Raw genomic sequence first — 20,645 nt, forward strand, 5'->3', positions numbered from 1 at the left:
TTGTTTGAGATTTTAACTCCCTTGAGTTACCTGCTCAATCTACTTAGAATTAAATTTCTAAGCAGTATCCTTGTGAAGATATATCATCATCAGAATCATCAGCATCATCAACTCCCTTTACCCCATTTTCTACATGGGGTCGGGGTATTGAGTCAACTGTTGATATCTCTCTCAATTCAATGTGACGATCCTATCTTGTTCAACAGTCATGCCTGATTTTCACAGACTGCCTGTCACACAATCCATCCATCTCATTGGTGGATGCCTTCATTTCTTCTTCCTTCTTCCTGTCTGTCCCAAATCTTCTGCTCCAGATTGTCTTCTGCTTTTCTGCATATGTGCCTGAACCATCATTATCTGTTTGCTTTAACATTCTCTACAATTGGAACTACTTTAGCTTCTGCTCTGATGTCCTCATTTCTTTGTGTGTCCCACAGTGGGCATCCTACCACCCATCTCAGGCTCTTAATCTACATCACCTCCATCTTCCTCAACTGTTCTGTCTTTAATGTCCAGGTTTCTCTACCATACAATAATAATGGTTGCACCATTGGTTTGTACACCTTACATTTTAGCTTCTTTGGCATTTTCCTGTCACACGCTACTCCTGACACTCTGTAACAGTTAGCTGCACCCCCTCTGATTCTCAGACTTCCCTTCTCCTCAAGCATTGCTTCTAGATACTTGAAGCTGTTAACCTCCTCTATTTCCCTTCTCTCAGTTTTCAGCTTCTTCTGATTTCCACCATTTGCTGTCATGACAACAACTGTCTTATCTGGTGAAGAAGCATGAGAATGTATTTGTGTGTTTGCTAGAACTGACATGTTCTGCACTGTATGATATATAACAAGGACACAAATGAAAGTTAGGCACAGATGATTTATTTTATTTTATCCAATGTTTCCCTCATTGTATAACAGAAATAAATATGGCTTAGAATGTATAGAAAATCATAAATGCACTGATTTTATTCACTTATCATTCATATTACATACCTCTCAACTGTCCAGATTTTCAAAGAATGACCAGGTTTTTGACTCTTATTTTTGGTCTGTTCCTCATAAAATGTGTAGTTTTCTGGCATATCATTGAGGAGTGAAATCACTAAATAATGACACACATTTGAGTTTCAGATTTCATAGCATTAAGAAAATCCATGCTAGCACAAAACCTTTTATTCTGGCAACTTTCTTAGAGCAATATTTAACATTTACCCATATTTTTGTGATATTTGTCCCCCCATTATTTCTGGCTTTGTCCTGATTTCTTGTGCTAAGAAGGTTGAGAATTATAGGATCATAGGAGGTAACTAGGCTATCAACCCAGAGGTCATTTTAAGTCAAGCTATTTCATCCCAATGTAATGCCAATGATACTCTAGTCAATCCCCAGGATTGTAATTAGTAATGACTGCCCATATCCAGGAGGATTGTGGGTGATATCCCCAGTAAGAATTTACGGTGCCCCATCCACTCGGCCAGGTTCCTTTTAAACAGTGTCATAGAGGTGCTCTGCTTGGCGTGAATTGGCAGTCTATACCAAAGATGCTGCAGTCGATGGGAGAAAAATCTGTCACTCTAGCACATCCTATTCAATTTGCAAACCATATTTGCATTCATCATGTGCCTGTATCTATTAATATATCTTAGAAGAACTTTCATTGTAACTGTACAGAAAAAAACTCTATAACCAGAAATCCTGTATGGATTTCTCATTGGCCAGAGTACATTGACCATGGTATGGTGTCTGCCCAATGTAAAATGTTATAACATGCATGTACACATGATCACCTGACCTATTTATGTTGAAATGACTTGAGATTTTAGAAGGCAATTATGAGCTCTACCTGCACAAATTAACAAATATATATATATATATATATATATATATATATATATATATTTTTTTTTTTTCTGGATGATATTTCGGTCTCATCTGATGAACTACTTAAAGGAGACAGTATTCAAAGTTAGTATTAATAATGCTGTGTCATCTTCAGACTTTACCATTATGGCTCAGATGCATGCGTCTTGTCAGTTTTTGTTATAAGAGTCTATATGGGGAGTCTCACATCTGTCCACATATCTATATCATCATGAGGATGTAGACTTCCTGGTCGCACTCAGAGGACATCAGTACATTCCTAATAAGTAACTTAGCCATGGTTGATGACTGATATAGTAGTGACCAATCCAAAAGTGAAGCAAAGCAAAGGTAGTTGGTTCTCTAGCCTAATCTTTAGGCTCTACAGCCAGGCGAAACTGTCACTTTCTTTAAATAACTTGATTTTAGTTAACCTTGTCTTTACACAACAACTTGACTGTAGACTGATTAAATAACTTGGGGCCAACAACAGTATTATCGGGATCCTGGGATGTCCTGCAGGGAATAATTTTGATATGTGCATCCTGTTCTTTTCAAGTCAGAATATGGGGTTGCCTTAACTGACTGGTGATTTGCTAAATGCCTTGGACAAATAAAAATACAAAATAAGGACTATATATTCCAACCATATTGTGTGGTGGACTGTAGTACATTTAAAAGAAGATGGTGAACATCAGCAAATGTATTGTACAAACAGATGACCATACCAGTTTGTCCCCTTTCATTTAGAGACTAACAGTGATGCTGGTTTCACACTTCATTCCATTGGATCCCAATGTTCTGCCTATAGTGTTAAAGTGTCAAGGATTAAGATCTCACCTATGTATATCTCACATTCTTGCTGTGCTAAGAGAATTAAATGATCTGCTGCTCCTTCAAAAATAAACATAATGATTTCTCAAGACTATCCTAATTGCAAGAAAAAATATAACTTGAAGCAGCTATGTTAAAACTGTTGAAAAAATGATTAGTGAAATAAAAGAAAAAGACATTCAGTACCAGCAGAAATAAGGCTCAGGATCACTGTTAACACAAAGTAGCTACATATCCTGTACTGAAGTGTCTTATAAAATCAAACATGAGAAAGTTTACTGATAAACTCTGCATCGCCATATGACTGTGTGGGATAGCCTGGCTCTGTGTTGCAGAGGGAGGGAGCGATGACTGCCACACAGGTGACCAGGGTTCAAATAGCAGCCACAGCTCTGGAGAAGCCAGGCGGGATGAAGAAGAATAAAAAGGCCGTGGCTTTCTCTCACTTTCCAAAGTGTGTGGGGGGTGGGTTACTGGCATTCAGGAAGAACATAGGGAAAGTGTGATTTCTTTGGTGAAAACTGAGCAGAACACTTCTCATGCCTGGGGGAAGGGCAGAGCTGCTTGCTGCAATGTCCCTTGTGGAAATGAAGGACAACTAGTACAGGCAACCCATTGCACAGCCTCCATCAGCTGAATATTCACATTGAATGGTAGGGCTTAAAGCGGAAGACCCTCAAATCATCGCTGATGGCTGTCTAAATAAAAGTTTATTTATCAAATGAACATTCTTCTTTTCACTTCTAACAATATATTAGTTGATGAACTATGATCAATCAATATTGATCAGTGCACTACCCCGTTTAACAAATATAAATACACAAACAAACTAACCAGCATCACTGGTTCCTGAAGCTCATGAGCATGGCCTTATTATGATTAGGCTACAGACATTACTTTTATGTGAGCTAATAACTAGCATCTCCCACCTGTCCCAACAACCAGCACCGTACTTGTTTCTTGCTTTCTACTATATATTGAGAATGAAAGCTAAACTCAGAAGATGACAAAGCCGTTATAATTATACCAGCAGAATGACCCATGAGAAATCTGCACAAATAATAACATGATTTGCAGCTAACCAGTACTACAACACTGTGTCTTTGCAGGCATTTCCAAGTAGGACTTCACAGAGCAGTGGTACAGAAAATCCTGCCCAGGAATCTGTGTGGCTAATAGACCTTGCCATAAATATTTCCACTACATTACTTGTCCTGGAGAGGTCTATCAGAATGTGAAAAGTCTGTACATCAACATTACTTCAAATAAGCACTTTTAGCCAGCTCTGTGAAGTAGATAGATAAAGCCTGGACTATGACCCAGCCAACCAAGGTAGGCTTACCTCATTGGTAACTACAGGAGTTGACCAAGAGACAAAAGAATGATGTGACAGTACCTGATGACCTCTTTCTGGGAGATGAGGTGACAGGTGCATGTCAGAGAATACAGACTCTACAGACACACACACACACACACACACACACACACACATTGTTGTGAAATATATAATATTTAGCTTCATTTTAATTTTAGCTTTAGTAAAGTGCATTTCCAAAACAGCTACAGTATGGATACAACAACTATGCGTGTTATTAATGAAAGCAACATTTCCAAATATACCTGCATGACAGTAATAGCTCTCTGACTATTGTAACTCACTGAACATATATTTATTTATTTATTTAAGATTTGTTTACCAGAAAAGCCCAACTGGGAACGGAGCCCATTTTCAGCAGAGGCCCGGGAAGAAAAGCTCCAGAAAACTTAACTTCTAACAATAAAGCAATAATACAAGAATGATATAACAATACAATGTAGATAAGGCAATACAATTATACAAAATGTACAAGAAAATATCGCTAATAGAAACATTACCAAATTTATATTGGGAAATATTCATAGAAAGATGAAGTGCTTACCAGGTTTACAAGGGGTCCTCCTGAGTTGCCATACTGCAAGAAAATAACAAGTTTGTTAGCACACATGTTGTAAGGCTTACAGATACTTCATATACCTTCTTAGGCAAGACTGAACCTAAGACAAGAACTGGAAAACATGATGCTTTTTGTATGATTTTTTTGCTTGTCTTTATTTTATCTACTGGGCTAGAAAACGGTGTATCACAGTAAAGTTAATAGAAAAGAAGGAATGACAGCTTGTCTTGGCCTGCTGCAGTTATTCTTCCACAAAAATAACATTAATGTACAATATGAATTAAAGGGATTGCTGAATTTGTTGTTTGTGAAGGAAGTACTGTGAGAAACCAACATGAGGAATGTGAAATGAGCATCAGCAGTTATGACTACACTGCCATTGTGACAACAATACCTTTGTCTAACAGTAGCACCCTAAAAGATAACTTCTGATTTCGACAAATATTAGTTATGTTTCTATACAACATATGGGTTATTATTTGCTGTAATATCCCACAAGTTACTAGGGTGATCACACACTCAAGTTACTCATGTATGCAGTTCCAGGAAAGAAGCATTCTTCAGTGTAACCACTTCAGACTGCTATCTAGCTCCAGAGAGCTAAATTAACTATCACGTAGAGTGTCGGATAGAGTGATGTTTATGAAGCTGGAGACTGATGGTGTAATGATGAATGTTGTTAGTGCATATGCTCCATAAGTTGGGTGTGCAATGGATGAGAAAGAAAAATTTTGGAGTGAGTTGGATGAAGTGATGACTGTACCCAAGGGTGAGAGAGTGGAGATTGGAGCGGATTTCAATGGGCATGTTGGTGAAGGGAACAGAGGGGATGAGGAAGTGATGGGTAGGTATGGTGTTAAGCAAAGGAATGCAGAAGGTCAGATGGTAGTGGATTTTGTGAAAAGGATGGACATGGCTGTGGTGAATATGTATTTTAACAAGAGGGAGGAGCATAGGGTGACATACAAGAGGGGAGGAAGATGCACACAGGTGGATTATATCTTATCTAGGAGGGTCATTTTGAAGGAGATTGGAGACTGTAAAGTGGTGACCGGAGAAAGTGTAGTTAGGCAGCATAGGATGGTGGTTTGTAGGATGACGTTGGTGATCAAGAAGAGGAGGAAGAGTGTAAGGGCAGCACCAAGGATCAAATGGTGGAAATTGAAAAAGTGTAATTGTGAGGTGGAGTTCAGGGAAGAGTTAAGACAGGCACTTGGTGGCAGTGAAGAGTTACCAAATAGCTGGGTAACTACAGCAGAGCTAGTAAGGGAGATGGCTAGAAAGGTGCTTGGTATGACATCTGGACAGAGGAAGGACAACAAGGAGACATGGTGGTTGAATGAAGAAGTACAGGAGAGTATACAGAGAAAGAGGTTGGCAAAGAAGAAGTGGGATTGTCAGAGAGATGAAGAAAGTAAACAGGAGGATCAGGAGATGAGGTGCATGGCAAAGAGAGAGGTGGTGAAGGCTAAGGATAAGGCATACAGAGAGTTGCATGAAAGGTTGGACACTAAGGAGGGAGAAAAGGACCTGTACCGATTGGCTAGACAGAGGGACTGAGCAAGGAAAGATGTGCAGCAGGTAAAGGTGATAAAGGATAATGAGGGAAACATACAAGCGAGGAGAGTGTGTTGAGCAGATGGAAAGAGTACTTTGAGGGGTTGATGAATGAAGAGAATTGATGAATGAAGAGAATGAGAGAGAGAGAGAGAGAGAAGGTTGGATGATGTGGGGATAGTGAATCATGAAGTGCAATGGATTAGCAAGGAGGATGTAAGGATAGCTATGAAGAGGATGAAGAATGGAAAGGCTGTTGGTCCAGATGACATACCTATGGAAGCATGGAGGTATTTAGGTGAAATGACAGTGGAGTTTCTAACCAGATTGTTTAATGAAATCTTGGAAAGTGAGAGGATGCCTGAGGAATGGAGAAAACGTGTTATGGTACCAATTTTTAAGAATAAGGGTTTGTGCAGAGCTGTAGTAACTACAGAGGGATTAAATTGAGCAGTCACAGCATGAAGTCATGGGAAAGAGTAGTGGAAGCTAGGTAAAGAAGGACGTGATGATTAGTGATCAGCAGTATGGTTTCATGCTGGGAAAGTGCACTACAGATGCGATGTTTGCTCTGAGAGTGTTGATGGAGAAGAACAGAGAAGGTCAGAAGGAGTTGCATTGTGTTTTTGTAGACTTAGAGAAAGCATATGACAGGGTGCCTAGAGAGGAGTTGTGGTATTGTATGAGGATGTTGGGAGTGTCAGAGAAGTATGTAAGCATGGTACAGGATATGTACGAGGGTAGTGTGACAGCGATGAGGTCTGCAGTGGGAGTGACAGATGCGTTTAAGGTGGAGGTGGGATTACATCAAGGATCAGCTCTGAGCCCTTTCTTATTTGCAATGGTGATGGACAAGTTGACAGACGAGATCAGACAGGAGTCCCCATGGACTATGATGTTTGCAGATGACATTCTGATCTGTAGTGAGAGTAGGGAACAGGTGGAGGAGACCCAGGAGAGATGGAGATATGCTCTAGAGAGAAGAGGAATGAAGGTCAGCAGGACAAAGACAGAATATATGTGTGTGAATGAGAGGGAGGATAGAGAAATGGTGAGAATGCAAGGAGTAGAGGTGGCGAAGGTGGATGAGTTTAAATATTTGGGGACAATAGTTCAGAGTAATGGTGAGTGTGGAAGAGAGGTGAAGAAGAGAGTACAGGCAGGATGGAGTGGGTGGAGAAGAGTGTCAGGAGTGATTTGTGACAGACGAGTACCAGTAAGAGTGAAAGGGAAGGTCTACAAAAGGGTAGTGAGACTAGCTATGTTATATGGGTTGGAGACAGTGGCATTGACAAAAAGGCAGGAGTTAGAGCTGGATGTGGCAGAGTTAAAGGTGTTAAGATTTGCACTGGGTGTGATGAGGGTGGACAGGATTAGGAATAAGTATATTAGAGTGTCAGCCCAGGTTGAAAGGTTTGGAGACAAAGCCAGAGGGGCAAGATTACAGTGGTTTGGACATGTGCTGAGGAGGGATGCTGAGTATACTGGGAAAAAGATGCTAAGGATGAAGCTACCAGGTAACAGGAAAAGAGGAAGACCAAAATATGGTTTATGGATGTGGTAGGAGAGGACATGCAGGTGGTTGGTGTGACAGAACAAGATGCAAAGGACAGGAATAAATGGAAACAGATGATCCGCTGTGGCGACCCCTAATGGCAACAGCTGAAAGAAGATGATGATGACAATGAGTCTGTGTTAAACTGGTTTTATTTTAAGCATTTACTTAAATACAACTGCCTGAAGATAAAAAGAAAGAAAGAAAATTAAGCAAAGTGCACAAGTTTATGAACTAAAGGGACTACGGCATGTTAACTTTATTTTATTCGCATCTCTTGTTATCACATTCCATTGTGGATGTGGGTGACATTTGACAGTTCAGGATATGTGCTAAGTAGATCACTCAATTAACCCCAATGTGTATTATGCTTTATATACTAGCCAGTGTCCTCTTTTTCTTCATTAGCAGTGCAAGTTAGTATATAAATTATGGGATGTAATGTAAGTATGTGCCAAAACAACCAGTTAACCTTCTGACATTTTCAGTTCCATAAATGCATGTCTCAGAACTGATACAGCTGTTTCAAAGAAAAGAAATTAGAGCCCCCAAACATGTGTCTTTCACTGTAACAGTGAAGGAAACTGTGGACTCCTATATCTGACTAATAAACCACAACAGACCCGTGGTATGTACTGCCATAGGCTTAACAGAGAAAGACTAAAAAAAAAGAAATAAGGACAAACAGCTTAAATACAGCACCACAGCAAAAATCCTGATTTACATAATCAATTATGTAAAACAAATTTTAGGGAATCGCTAGTTAATATGCAATATAAACTACAGAACAGTGTATATAATGTATAATCATCGTCTGCTTCTTTGTAAGAATGTCATTTAATCCTGTAGGTTTTTCCCTCTGATTTAACATCCACAATTAAACAATTTCTCCAAGGCCAAGGAGCCTGCTCAAGGCAATATTTATTTTAGGATGTTGAATGATGTAGAAGATGTTTTATGGAGACTAGCAGTGCTTTCCTTTAACCATTCTCTGTGATCGGGTTCCAAGTGAGTTAAAAACTGATAAAGTCATACTCTTGGGCATCATTTGGTCAATAAACAGCAAAGGAAACTATAGGTTTGTAACTGTGACATCTCTTCAGAGAAAGTCAACACAGAGCATTTCAAGATGATCGACATTGCCATCTAGAGTATACATGGTACTCCAAATTAAGAAAGCCTTATCAAAGGTAGATGGTACATTTCTTCAGTGTATGACTAGATTATATTAGCACAACAAAAGGGCTGGTCAGCAAGTGTCAGATGCATTTCTGCAAGGACTCTGACTCAGAACACAACTAAGAGTGACAAGGAATTTGGTTAGGCTATGATTGCGGTAGAATTATGTAGAGAAGAGCAAGAACTGACTGGATGATACATAACAGAAAATGGTTCAGAATTACTGTCTTATCTGGGTTTGGGTTTTAATTAATTGTTTCAATGTCTAACATAGTCAAGTAATCACTATGGCTAAATGCAGAGCCAGATCCAGCACTAGGTCACCTAGAGAGTTGTCTAGGGCTCACTGGCTAGTGGGGTCCACTGTGAAGGGCTTTGTCACAATATTTAGTTTAAATGAACAAACAAAAAAATTACATTAGTCCTTTAAGGATACACACTGCACCTGTGTGTGCATATTTGCATGCATCATACTAAAGAGACATGCACAACAACACAAATTAAAATTTTGGAACTGTCTTACTTTTGCTCAGGATTCTAAACATAGAAAAACAAATTTGTGATCATGGAGAATTGCTGAACTGTCATGAGACAGATGAGCAAGCTATTTTGTAGGTGAGTGAGATGAGGTATGTGTATGTGTGTCTGTTAGCTAGGTGAATGAGATGAGGGAGGTGAGTGTGTGTGTGTGCCCCTTCAGTAGACGAGCGAGGTGGGTGTGTGTGTGTGTCAATTCATTAGTTAAGTGAGATGAGAGAGGCTTGCATCTAAAATTAAACATGTTAACAGCATTACTGAATTATGAACTTGAACTCTACTTGCAGAATGTCCAAATTGCTGGATTGCACCATGCAAAGAGGATGAAAGGGGAAGCCTTTTCAGAGGTTCAGTATTATGAGTACTCATCCGCAGTACCTTATATGGCGAGTGCTTATTTTACATCTTACATTAATCTTGACTTTAGTCACACTAGGTAGTACTAGATGCACTACAAAATTAAGATATACAGGTAGATACTTCCCTTTGGTGAATAAGGGCATGGGTTCTAATCTTACACCATGTGGATGAGTTGCTGATACTGTGGTGCACTTTAAAGGGGATGGGGTGCTGCACTTTTGAGTGTGTCTTCGTTTGGATGACATGCCTGTGAACCTGCTGCCAGTCATTGCCTAATGTAATATCAACAGTTTACATTTTTTTTAATGTAACATAAGCAATTTATTTTTCAAGGGCAGTGAGCACCAAATTTGTAAATGAAACACTGAAATGTAAAGTTGTTTGCCAGCATCAACCTCTTCTTTCATTACAGATCTCTTTAATCATAGGATCATAGGAAGTTACTAGGCTATTGGCCCTGAGGCCCTTACAAGCCTAGCCAAGAATTTAGCCCATGTTCCAACAAGTCAGCATCCTTTGCCACTGTCCAGCAGGGACAAAAAAGTAATCACTGCCAAAACTTGAACCCAGGACCCTGTGCACTAGAATCAGAGCAATACACCACTACACCAAATCAGCTGTAATGTGGAATTATGCAGCAGAGGCCTGGGAAGAAAAGCTCCAGAAAACTTAACCTCTAACAATAAAGCAATAATACAAGAATGTTACAACAATACAGTGTAGATAAGGCAATGCAATTACACAAAATGTACTTTTGTAGATATTGCGCATATTGACTGATACTGGTGGATTGTAATGACAGATGTTTAAGTGACCTTTTATGGCTGAACTATTCTGAAATTTGTAGTTTTGTCATTATTGGTTAAGTTTTTACTAGAAAAATGTTCAAAACTACAAATTTAAAACACACTGCTGTATTATACAAGAAGAATAATTTAATACAATCAGGAAGGTGAGTCAAAAACACATGCATATATGTATGGACCTAAAAATGTGTGCAAGGGCCCTATGGTTTGAAAACAGCCCAAAGTTAAACAATTCACCACAGGCCAGATGCATGTGGATTTCAATGCTATTTCAATGAATGTTAGTTTCAAGGGCAAAGAAGTCTACTGTTCATGCTAAGTCTGTTTTCATTGTGAGACTGCTTTGTTTTGTTTAGCAAATGGCTATCGGTGTTTGTGCTATAAAATTTGAAATAAAAGTTGTAAATTAAATCCAAATATCTCTAATCATTGTGGAAATAAAGAAGAAAATAGTATCACACTGATAGGTTTGAAGAGTGTTTATGGTAAATGGGGGAGAAATAGCCAAGTAATGAGACATTGAAATGCTGGGGGTAGGGGGCCCTGATCCATTACCCTGCCTAGGGTCCCATTTGACCGTGATCTGACTCTGGCTAAATGTATACCATGGAATTTTATGTTCTGCAGGTTTAAAAGAAATCTCCACTTGTTTCCTTTACCAATTTTATTTATTAATTTATTTATGTATTTGCCATTTGTTTACTGGGAAGGTCCAACTTTTCAGTAGGACCCTGGGGAGAAAAGCTTCACAATATTTCAAAAATCAAGTACAGATATCATACCTATCAACTGTACAAATTTTTGCCTCATGTTTTTGGTCCATTTTTTCATAAAATTGTGGTTTTCTGGCAAACTAGTGGTAAATCATTAAAGACTGAAGTTAGAAAATAATGACAGACATTTGAGTTTCAGACTTCATACCCTTTAGAAAATTCATGCTAATGCAAAACCTGTTATTCTTTTAGCTTTCTAAGTCTGTAAGAGTAATATTTAAAAATTGTCCCTATTTTTGGGCCTTTGTCCCACTTTTATATATGGCTTTGTCCAGATTTCCTGCTTTAAGAGGTTGAGAGGTATGACAGTTATTTTCAATCACAAAGTATCATGTTTCATTGCAAAACAGAAAGTGCTTCTTCATATTTGATATTACTTTTTTACATATTTCTTTATGTCATTATTGGCTTCTAAAAGCATAATTTGTATCAACTATCTATAATGCCTCACTATTGTCTTTACAATGAAATTACAGAGATAGATCTTGCTTGTTATGTGTAAAATAACTGTTTGCCCATATTACTGTATTGCTGGGTTTGTCCATTATTTATGGTCAGTGACCTTTGTATACAGACTTAGGATGTCAACAATTTTGTTATTTATATTTGCCTGTGTGTATTTGCATCTACCATACTTAAATAGTTTTACTACTACTTTTGCTGGCAATCATTATTGACTCCTTCCTTTATATTGACTGTGTACCCAAATATCTGTAATGTACTGTTTCTAATTTTGTCTTTTTAGGTTTTCACCAGAATATGTTCATTAATCTTTAACCCCACTGCCTGCCAACCAACAGCCATTCCATATACTGTTTAACTTATATATCCTCTCTACAGTGAATGCCAGCATTAGGAGGCCATCATCCAAGCAGCCATTAGGAGTTGTTCTACTAATCCACAACCCCCATTCCCTGCAAGAGCTGATTGGTTCGGCGAACAATACCTACATCTTAGGTATACATGCTACTGTGCATGACAATTCTGATTACAACATCTACTGTTTAATAAGAATATCCCCCATCATGGCCTAGTTGCTGCTGGCATATCCACATTACACCCAGCTTATGCTGGGTGTTGGTACAATATTGCTCGTGGCTGTCTTCCTAGCCCAATGATTTGAGACATTGTCCACTCATTCCCATGCACCCTATTTGTCCTCTACCACTCAGGCCCTCTGTATCATGAATATGCGCTGTATTTACAACTTAAATGTTTACTTTATATTTTGTTTCATGCCTGTATCCTGAGAAACAAATGTCCATTCAAGAAAAGCCTGCTCACCTGACAGTCAAATACTAAACAAATGGTAATGATGGGGAATTGCTACTTTCTAAGTGACATCTGCATTATGAAAGAGGGATTAGTGTTAACAGTAGTATGATTTGTGCTCTTTATCAATCAGGGCAAGTGATGCCATGTATGTTTGTAGACTGCACAGAAGTAGCAGTGTAGCAGATTATGGGGGTCTGGGTAGATCTCCGTAGGTTGGTAGAGTGATCCACTGTGTAGGTGCAGGGATGGACTATAGTCTAGATGTAAGAAATCTAGGAGGAAAATACTGAATGATGTGCTGGAAGCGATTTGATGAAATAAATGAAGCAGAGGTTGTCCTGTCTACCTGCAGTATCAACCCAGTGGACAGAGATAGGTGGAAGGGATAAAATGGGAAGAGAAAAACATAGGAAGTATACGAAGGCACAGGTATTAATGTGGATGTTGAAGTAAGACAGACTTACAGAAATACTACTCTCTGAAGGCTTGGTGATGCTCCAGAATGGCTTATGAGGGAAACAGTGAAGACACTGAAAACATACATTGCAAATGAGAGATTCAAAAACCTAGACATAAATGGAAAAAAGAATGGAAGAGAAGGGGTCTAGAATAACTATACATTTTTCACCATCTTTTTAAATACTTATTTGAACATGTATGTCATAAAATATGGATGTACAATTTCTGAATGTTAGACTTTCCTTAAGAGAAAACAACTAGAAAGAAACAGATGCTGAATGCTGTGACAAAGGTTGAAATGATGTCAATAAAGAAATGGAAAGCTAAGAAGGGAACATTAAGAACACAAGAAGTAGTATTTTTTCTGCTGAGTGGTGAGCACTAGATGTGTCCTGCATATCCATTTTGTGCTTATGGATGACACTGAACAGAAACAGGAAATGGGTGGGAGGGCCAGCTGCATAGGAGCTACCTGCCACCTCAGGTATATACCTCAGATTAACACCTTCTTCTACCTTTTCATATTTATACACTCCCTGTAACAGCAGAGTGCTGTTCTGTAAGGATGGACCTGTTAGGCTCTTAATTGGTTGTATAAGACCACAGAATAAAGGGATCAATATGCTGATTAGATTTTGCTATACAGATGAGACACCATCATTTGTTAAGACAGTGTACTGGCAATGTCCTCTTCCCTGTACTACTCACTACATCTCAGTTAAACAATGCACAGCCCCTTGTCTTCTTTAACAGTTAATCTATGCACATAACTAACTGGAAAAGATTAAAAATGGCGTTCTTGAAACTGCAAAGGACTAACTAAAACCGAATAACTCGTGGCTTTGTATGTGCATGAGCGTGCATGCATCTGTGTCTGTCTCTTTGTATCTATTTGTGTGCTTTTTAATATGCACTGACCAAATATATTTCACTGCAATGTCACAACACAAAGTGGGGGAATCTGTGTAAAACAAAATTATATGAACAACTCCTCTTCTCAAATGTTTAGCTCCTAGAGTGTCACTGACAGTTTGTGTCATTTGACAACTTATAGTCTGTATAAAAATCAGTCAAACACAGTGCAATATATATTTTATGTACATTTTCAGTTATGTATACTGATTCATAATGAATTGCAGTCCTTTTGAAGTGATAACAGAGTGATCATTTTTATCACCTATGCAACAGCAGGCATGCAGAGAATACCCTTCTGTAATTATACAACTGGCAATATATAAATACTTTTTTAAATGTAGAATAAGATGCAGATAAAAATAGTGATCTTAAATAGAACTAACATTAATAATAGCATCAGTCTGAATGTAGTCCATATCAGAATCTTTAAGGCCTAGTTCCTTTCCTCCGCGCTGGGCAGTGCTGACAATTCCAGTTGTTACTGTATTTTGGAGTGAAAATGGACTTCCGATAGCAACTACAAATTCCCCAGGCCTTAGATCTGCTGAGCGACCAAGCAGAAGGACAGGAAGTTTATGCTACAAGGAAAGATACAAAGAGTAAATATAACTCTGTTAGAGATAAAAAGAATTAGATGTCCATTTCTAAGCATTACTCAGTAAATCAACCGTCACATAAACTACGCAAAATTCCAGTGTTCCTTCCTGCTGTTCACTCCTGCTCTTGATAAAATTCTTTCATCATACAGGTCATAATTATTTATTTTGCTGTTAAATAACATCATGTATGAATGCTTCTTTACTGCATCACTATATTAAGCTCTTTCAGTACAATAATTGGAAACATGACAGTATTTGGAAAATAAAAAAAATATACTGAGAACCCTAATCAAAACATCTAAACTTCCATTAAAGAAACATAAGCATATATGTCACACTATAATTTTATTTAATGAAAAATGCACCTAAATTGTTGTCTTTACACAATAATCCTAGGTTTGATTCCCACTATCTTGTTTTTCAATAGGAAAACTGGCATGTCTGAGAGAAGGACAAAACTGAGAAACTGGATAGCTGCATGGTTAAATGGTAAGGAACAGAGGGTTGTGGTAAACGACACAATGTCAGAAATGAAGGACTTAATAACTGGAATAGTAGAGGGGGGTCTGTCCTGAGTCCAGTAGTCTTTAAACTGTGTTTCTCTCAGACATATGGGCAGTACAGAATAAGATTAGACTCTTTGCTAATGACAAAAAGGTGAAACAGCTGAGTATGAGGAAAGAGTGTAACAAATGACTTAGAAGGGCTGAACAAATGAGAAAAATGATGCCATTCGGGGTTCATTGCAAACCAATCCAGTGTACTGCAACTGGGGTACAACAGCTCTGGTATGATGTATCAGTCAAGATGGGTTGACTTGATGGCATCAGAGCAGGAAAAGGACCAGGTAGTGCAAATCTCACCTGGATTAGATGATATGGAGCACAATGAGAGGCAATGGCGGCAGCAACATCAAACAGAAGGCTAGGTCAGACGCTGGGAGGGATAGATTTCAGAAATAAAGATGAGATGCTTCCACCTACAACACCTTTGTCAGCCATCAACAGTTCTGAATGCCATACAAGGAAAAGGCACTGGGCAGCTGCAATGAATTCAAAATAAAACCACAGAAAGATGTTTGGGATGGACAGAAAGGAATATGACCAAAGGCTCAAGCAGCTCACATGAAACTGGAAGAGCCAGGGGGACATCATATTGGTGCACAAGATCATGTCAAGAAGATATGAAGGGATCATACTGAACAGGGAGGACACAGGGATAAGGAGAGAACATGAGCAGCAGACTCTGAGGACCATCTATTCCTTACGTCTCCAAAAGTACTTATCAATGAGAGGGCTGTACACCTTTGGAACAGACTGCCAAAATGGGGGCTGATGAGGAAATCCACATTCAAGAGAACATGAGGCAAATAAAAAAGGGTAAGGGAAAATGTAGGGATGGAGAGGAGGTAGAATGCTGGGCACTAGGCAGAGTCTAGGTATGATTATTATCTCCTGCTGTCAGGCAAATGTAATGCAATACAAGTGCTACTCATTTGTGACACATTAGATAAGGCAATGTTGTCAGATGACATCACATCAGGGTGACAGTTTAGGAATGAAAGTTGTTTTTTTTTTACATTATACATCAAAAAATGATTTCATTTTGAATAATCATTTCCAGTGTCTAACATGGTAAATTCTTTGTTAATAGCAGTGTCCACCTTTGTTATATGGAAATATTTAGAATAACTTTGCATTGCCTACTTTAAAAAAGGGTCTGCACAGGCAAGTAATGTAAGGGGAAGTGCAACTACTTACATTAAATGAAGTCCTAAATATGATCCATAGCTGAAAAGATGGTACTTCACTTAACTAAAATCTCAAGCTCATATGCAGACACAAACTGCGGCATAGACGATGACTGAGTTGTAACCAATGACAATACACCATGAGTGAGAAGTGACTGTCATCAAAATACTTTGCATTAAAAAGCTGCATTTCAAAGAAAGAGGCAGTACTGTACATAAAAAGCTGACTTTATCCAACATTCTCACTTATGTAGTACCAGATATGTTTAAACAATCCTGACATTTCCCAACCACTGGAGGATGGTTTCAGTTTAAACGTGGCAAACGAAATTGGTTGTCTTAAAATAGTTTATTGAGATGATTCACACTAAGATGACTGTCAAGGGAATTTACAAGTAATAATCAAATGCAACTTTTGTTTGAAATTAGAGTGGGTAAAAATGTGATGCACATCTGTGGAAGATTATGCAAAAAACATTTTATACACTACATTTATGCATTAAAGCTTTGAAAGAACTTTCATCTTTGAACAAATATTAATATCAGATAAAATATAATAATTTACAAATATCAATTTAAAATGAATATTTGTACATAGTAATTATTTCATAAAAACTCGTTAGCTTCTTAAGCTATAGCTGAAATACTTTCTTAAATCATCATCAGCCTTATTTTTTCCCATTTTTCTACAGGGGGTCAGGGTATTATGTTAACTGTCACCAACTCTCTCGATTCAGTGCCACACTCCTGCCTTCTTCAACACTCATGCCTGACAACTGTCGTGGATCTTCTTTCACACAATCCATCCACCTCTTTGCTGGACATCCTCACTTCCTCTTACCTTCTTCCTGTCTGTCCCAAATCTTCCTCACCAGATTGTTTTCTGCTTTTTACAAATGTGCCCAAACCACCGTAATCTGTTCTCTTTGATCTTTTCTGCAACTGGAGCTACTCTGGCGTCTGCTCTTCACCTTTCTCAGACACATCATCTCCATCACCTCGAGCTTCTTCATCTGTTCTGCCTTTACTGCCCAGGTTTCTGTACCACACAGTAGTACTGGTCACACCACTGTCTTGTACACCTTGCTTTTCAGCTTCTTTGGCATTCTTCTGTCATAGACTACACCTGATAATCTATCCCAGTTGGCTGCAGCCCCTCTGATTCTAGCTTTGACCTCTTCATTCAGACTACCCTTCTTCTCAACTACCCCTCCCAGACACTTGAAGCTGTTTACCTGTTCCACTATCTTCCTTTCTATCTCTATTCTCAGATTCGTTTGATTTCCCCAATTTGCTGCCATTACCACTGTCTTATCTGTGCTTAGTTTCATCCCATGTGCCTTCAGATTTGCATTCCATTCTCCTATCCTTTGCTGAAGTTCTAGCTTAGAGTCTGCCTGTACTACCACATCATCTGCATACACCAGCTTTGTTGATCTGTCCCCTCCAACCTGTTTGCTAATGTAGTCCATCAGCAGTATGAATACCAGTGTTGTCAGAGCTAAACCCTGATGTACACCCACTCCCACTGGGAACCCCTCTGTGAGGCCGAACACTGTTCATACTTGAGTCAGTGGGTCCTTGTACATTGCCAGCACTAATTCTACCAATGTTTCTGGGACTTCAAACCACCGTAGTACTGTTCAGATCAGCTTTCTTGGGACCTTGTCATATGCTTTCTCCAAGTCTTGGTATGCCCATTTGGACTCTCTCCTCATCTCTAGCTTCTTCTCAAGTATCTGTCTCAATGCAAACATAGGGTCAGTTGTGCTGCATCTTGATCTGAATCCAAACTGCTCATCTCCCATCTTACATTCTACTACTCTGCGTATCCGTTTATCAATCACCCTCTCCAGAACTTTCATGCAATGTAATAGGAGTTTGATGCCTCTGTACTGCCAACAGCTGTGGATGCCCCATTTGTTCTTGTACACTGGCACAAGTATGCTTATTCTTCAGTCATCTGGGATACACCTTTCTCTCCACACTGCTATTAGTACCCTCCGGAGCCATTTCTCCCCTATCTCACCCAGCATCTTCATCATATCTGCTTTGACCACATCTGAGCCTGCTGCTTTCCCTGACTTAATCTTCCTTAGTGCTGTTCTTACTTCTCCTAGGGTGGGTTCCTCTTCTTCTCTCATCATAGGCTGTTTCTGGGGCAGTACAGCTTCTTTGGGGTTTTCTTCATTCAGAAGCTGCTGGAAATACTCCTTCCATCTGCCTTTGATGTCCTCTGGACTGGTGAGCAGGTTGTTGCTGGCATCCCTTATAAAGGGTGTCTGACTATCTTCTTTATCTTTCTGTCTTTGCCTTGCAACCTGATATAGTTTCTTTGTGCCCCTTACTGAGTCACTTTCCAGAAATTGGTAGAGTGCCTCTGATGCCCTATTCTTTGCTATTGCAACTTCTTTCTTAGCTTCTTCGTTAGCCAACCAGTAGTCCTTCCTAGACAGGTCAGTCTTTTCTGTCTCCCACTTCTTCCTGCACTCCTTCTTTCTTTTGATGGCTTCCTGGACTTCTGCATTCCACCACCAGCTTTCCTTATGTACCTTATTTCCATACCTGGCTTGGTCACATATCTTTCCTGTAGTCCTAACACATGCTGTTTTTAAGCACTGCCATTCTTCTTCAATTCCACCTATTTCCTTCTCTTCTTGGGGTGCTATTGCCCTGAGTTAAATCCTTGAACTGTTGTACTTTCTCTCCAGTCAACTTCCATGTCTTCAGCCTGGTACCTGTAGACCTTAGAGCCATCTCTAACCACTGCTTACAGCTGATTGTGGCAACTAGTGGTTTATGCTGTGGGACGACTGTTTCACTGGGGATGACTTTGCAATCATGGATTCTACCCCAGTGCCTTTTCCTTACTAGGAGGAAGTCTACCTGAGTTGCATTTTGACTACTCTTGTATGTGATCTTGTGACTATTTCTCTCTTTCTGAACAATGTGCTGGCTAATATCAAGCCATTTGCCAGACAGAAGTCTAGAATGGTTTCTCCTTCTTTATTCCTGTTGCCCCACCCATGTGGACCCAGGCAGTCCTCATATCCTGTTCAGTCTGTCCCGATATGTGCATTCAAGTCACCCATTATCAACACCAATTCATGTCATCCTGCTTTATCTAGTAGGTCCTGCAACTGCTGTCTGAATGCACTATTTTCCCCACTATCACAACCCTGCTGTGGGGCATAGGCTGAGATTATGAATACTGCACTATCATTACACTGAAGTCTGACTACCATGGGTCTGTCATTAATTCTGATGATATCCCTTACTGCCTTCTGAAGCCTCTCTCTCACCACAATTCCTACAGCATTTCTAGCCTGCCCTCCACCTGAGTAGTAGACTCTGGATCCCAAACCAAGTGGCTTTGCTGCACTGCCTTTCCATCTCACCTCTTGGATACATAGGATGTCCAGCCTCCTCCGTATCATCATGTCATCCACTTCCATACTGCAACCTGTCAGTGAACCTACATTAAACGTAGCAATTCTCAGTTCATGTTTGGTGGGTTGGTTGGTTTTACGTCCAGCTTTCACTCAACAGAGCTATCCCAGGTAACCCAGGCTGGGCAACTAGACACTGGCCAGCCAGTAGCTTATTGACCCATGGCTGCTGGGCTTTATGGTGGGTACACACTGGCCAATAGGGACACATATACCCCTCCCACTGTTAGCAAGGGTCCCTGGTGTGGGTCAGAGTAGGCCGGGTCCTCAACCCACTTATCACCAGTAACTATTCATGCCCATTTTTGATGACATTAGTCAACATGACCGAATCACTTAGAGCCATATTTTATACCATTGAGTGGCTACCCTGGCACAGCGTGCAGTCTGTGGTCCATGTTCTTCTATCTTGAGGATACTGCGCACCACAGTAGATGCCCAAAGTGGTTGGTCTGTACAACTCTTGCCCCATAGGGCACCATGTAGAGTCTGTGTTCCTGCCTACAGCTCCATTCATTGGTGAGTTTTTTTTTTTTTTTTTTTTGAGATGGAAACACCACAGAGACACAGGGAGAACATGCAAACTCCAAACAGGCATTGGTCAGAGGTCAGGATCGAACCTTGTGCATGGGAGGAGAAAACCTTAACCACTAAGCCATCTCGTCTCTTCCAGACCTTAAAGACCTTCAACAATCAGTTAATAAACTGGCTAGGGAAATATAGCTACTGCAAATGTTTTAAGTACAACCTAATGTACAAGAATGGAAGACCTGTAACCTTTAGGTCTATATCAACAACATG

General features: G+C 39.6%; 1 protein-coding gene across 1 annotated transcript in view; it reads right to left on the bottom strand.

Moving 5' to 3' along the window:
* Window positions 1-20,645, bottom strand: part of HTRA1 (HtrA serine peptidase 1) — a 373,177-nt gene that overhangs the window by 47,296 nt on the left and 305,236 nt on the right. The window contains exons 4-5 of the mRNA XM_044056037.1: window positions 14,430-14,624; window positions 4,616-4,648 (exon numbers count right to left, since the gene is read on the bottom strand). Of these exons, the coding sequence (XP_043911972.1) occupies window positions 4,616-4,648; window positions 14,430-14,624 (228 nt within the window). The remainder of the gene's footprint in view (window positions 1-4,615; window positions 4,649-14,429; window positions 14,625-20,645) is intronic.

This window comes from Protopterus annectens, chromosome 14.part0 (genome assembly GCF_019279795.1).
Source record: "Protopterus annectens isolate FY-2018-M chromosome 14.part0, PAN1.0, whole genome shotgun sequence".
Lineage (NCBI taxonomy): Eukaryota > Metazoa > Chordata > Ceratodontiformes > Protopteridae > Protopterus > Protopterus annectens.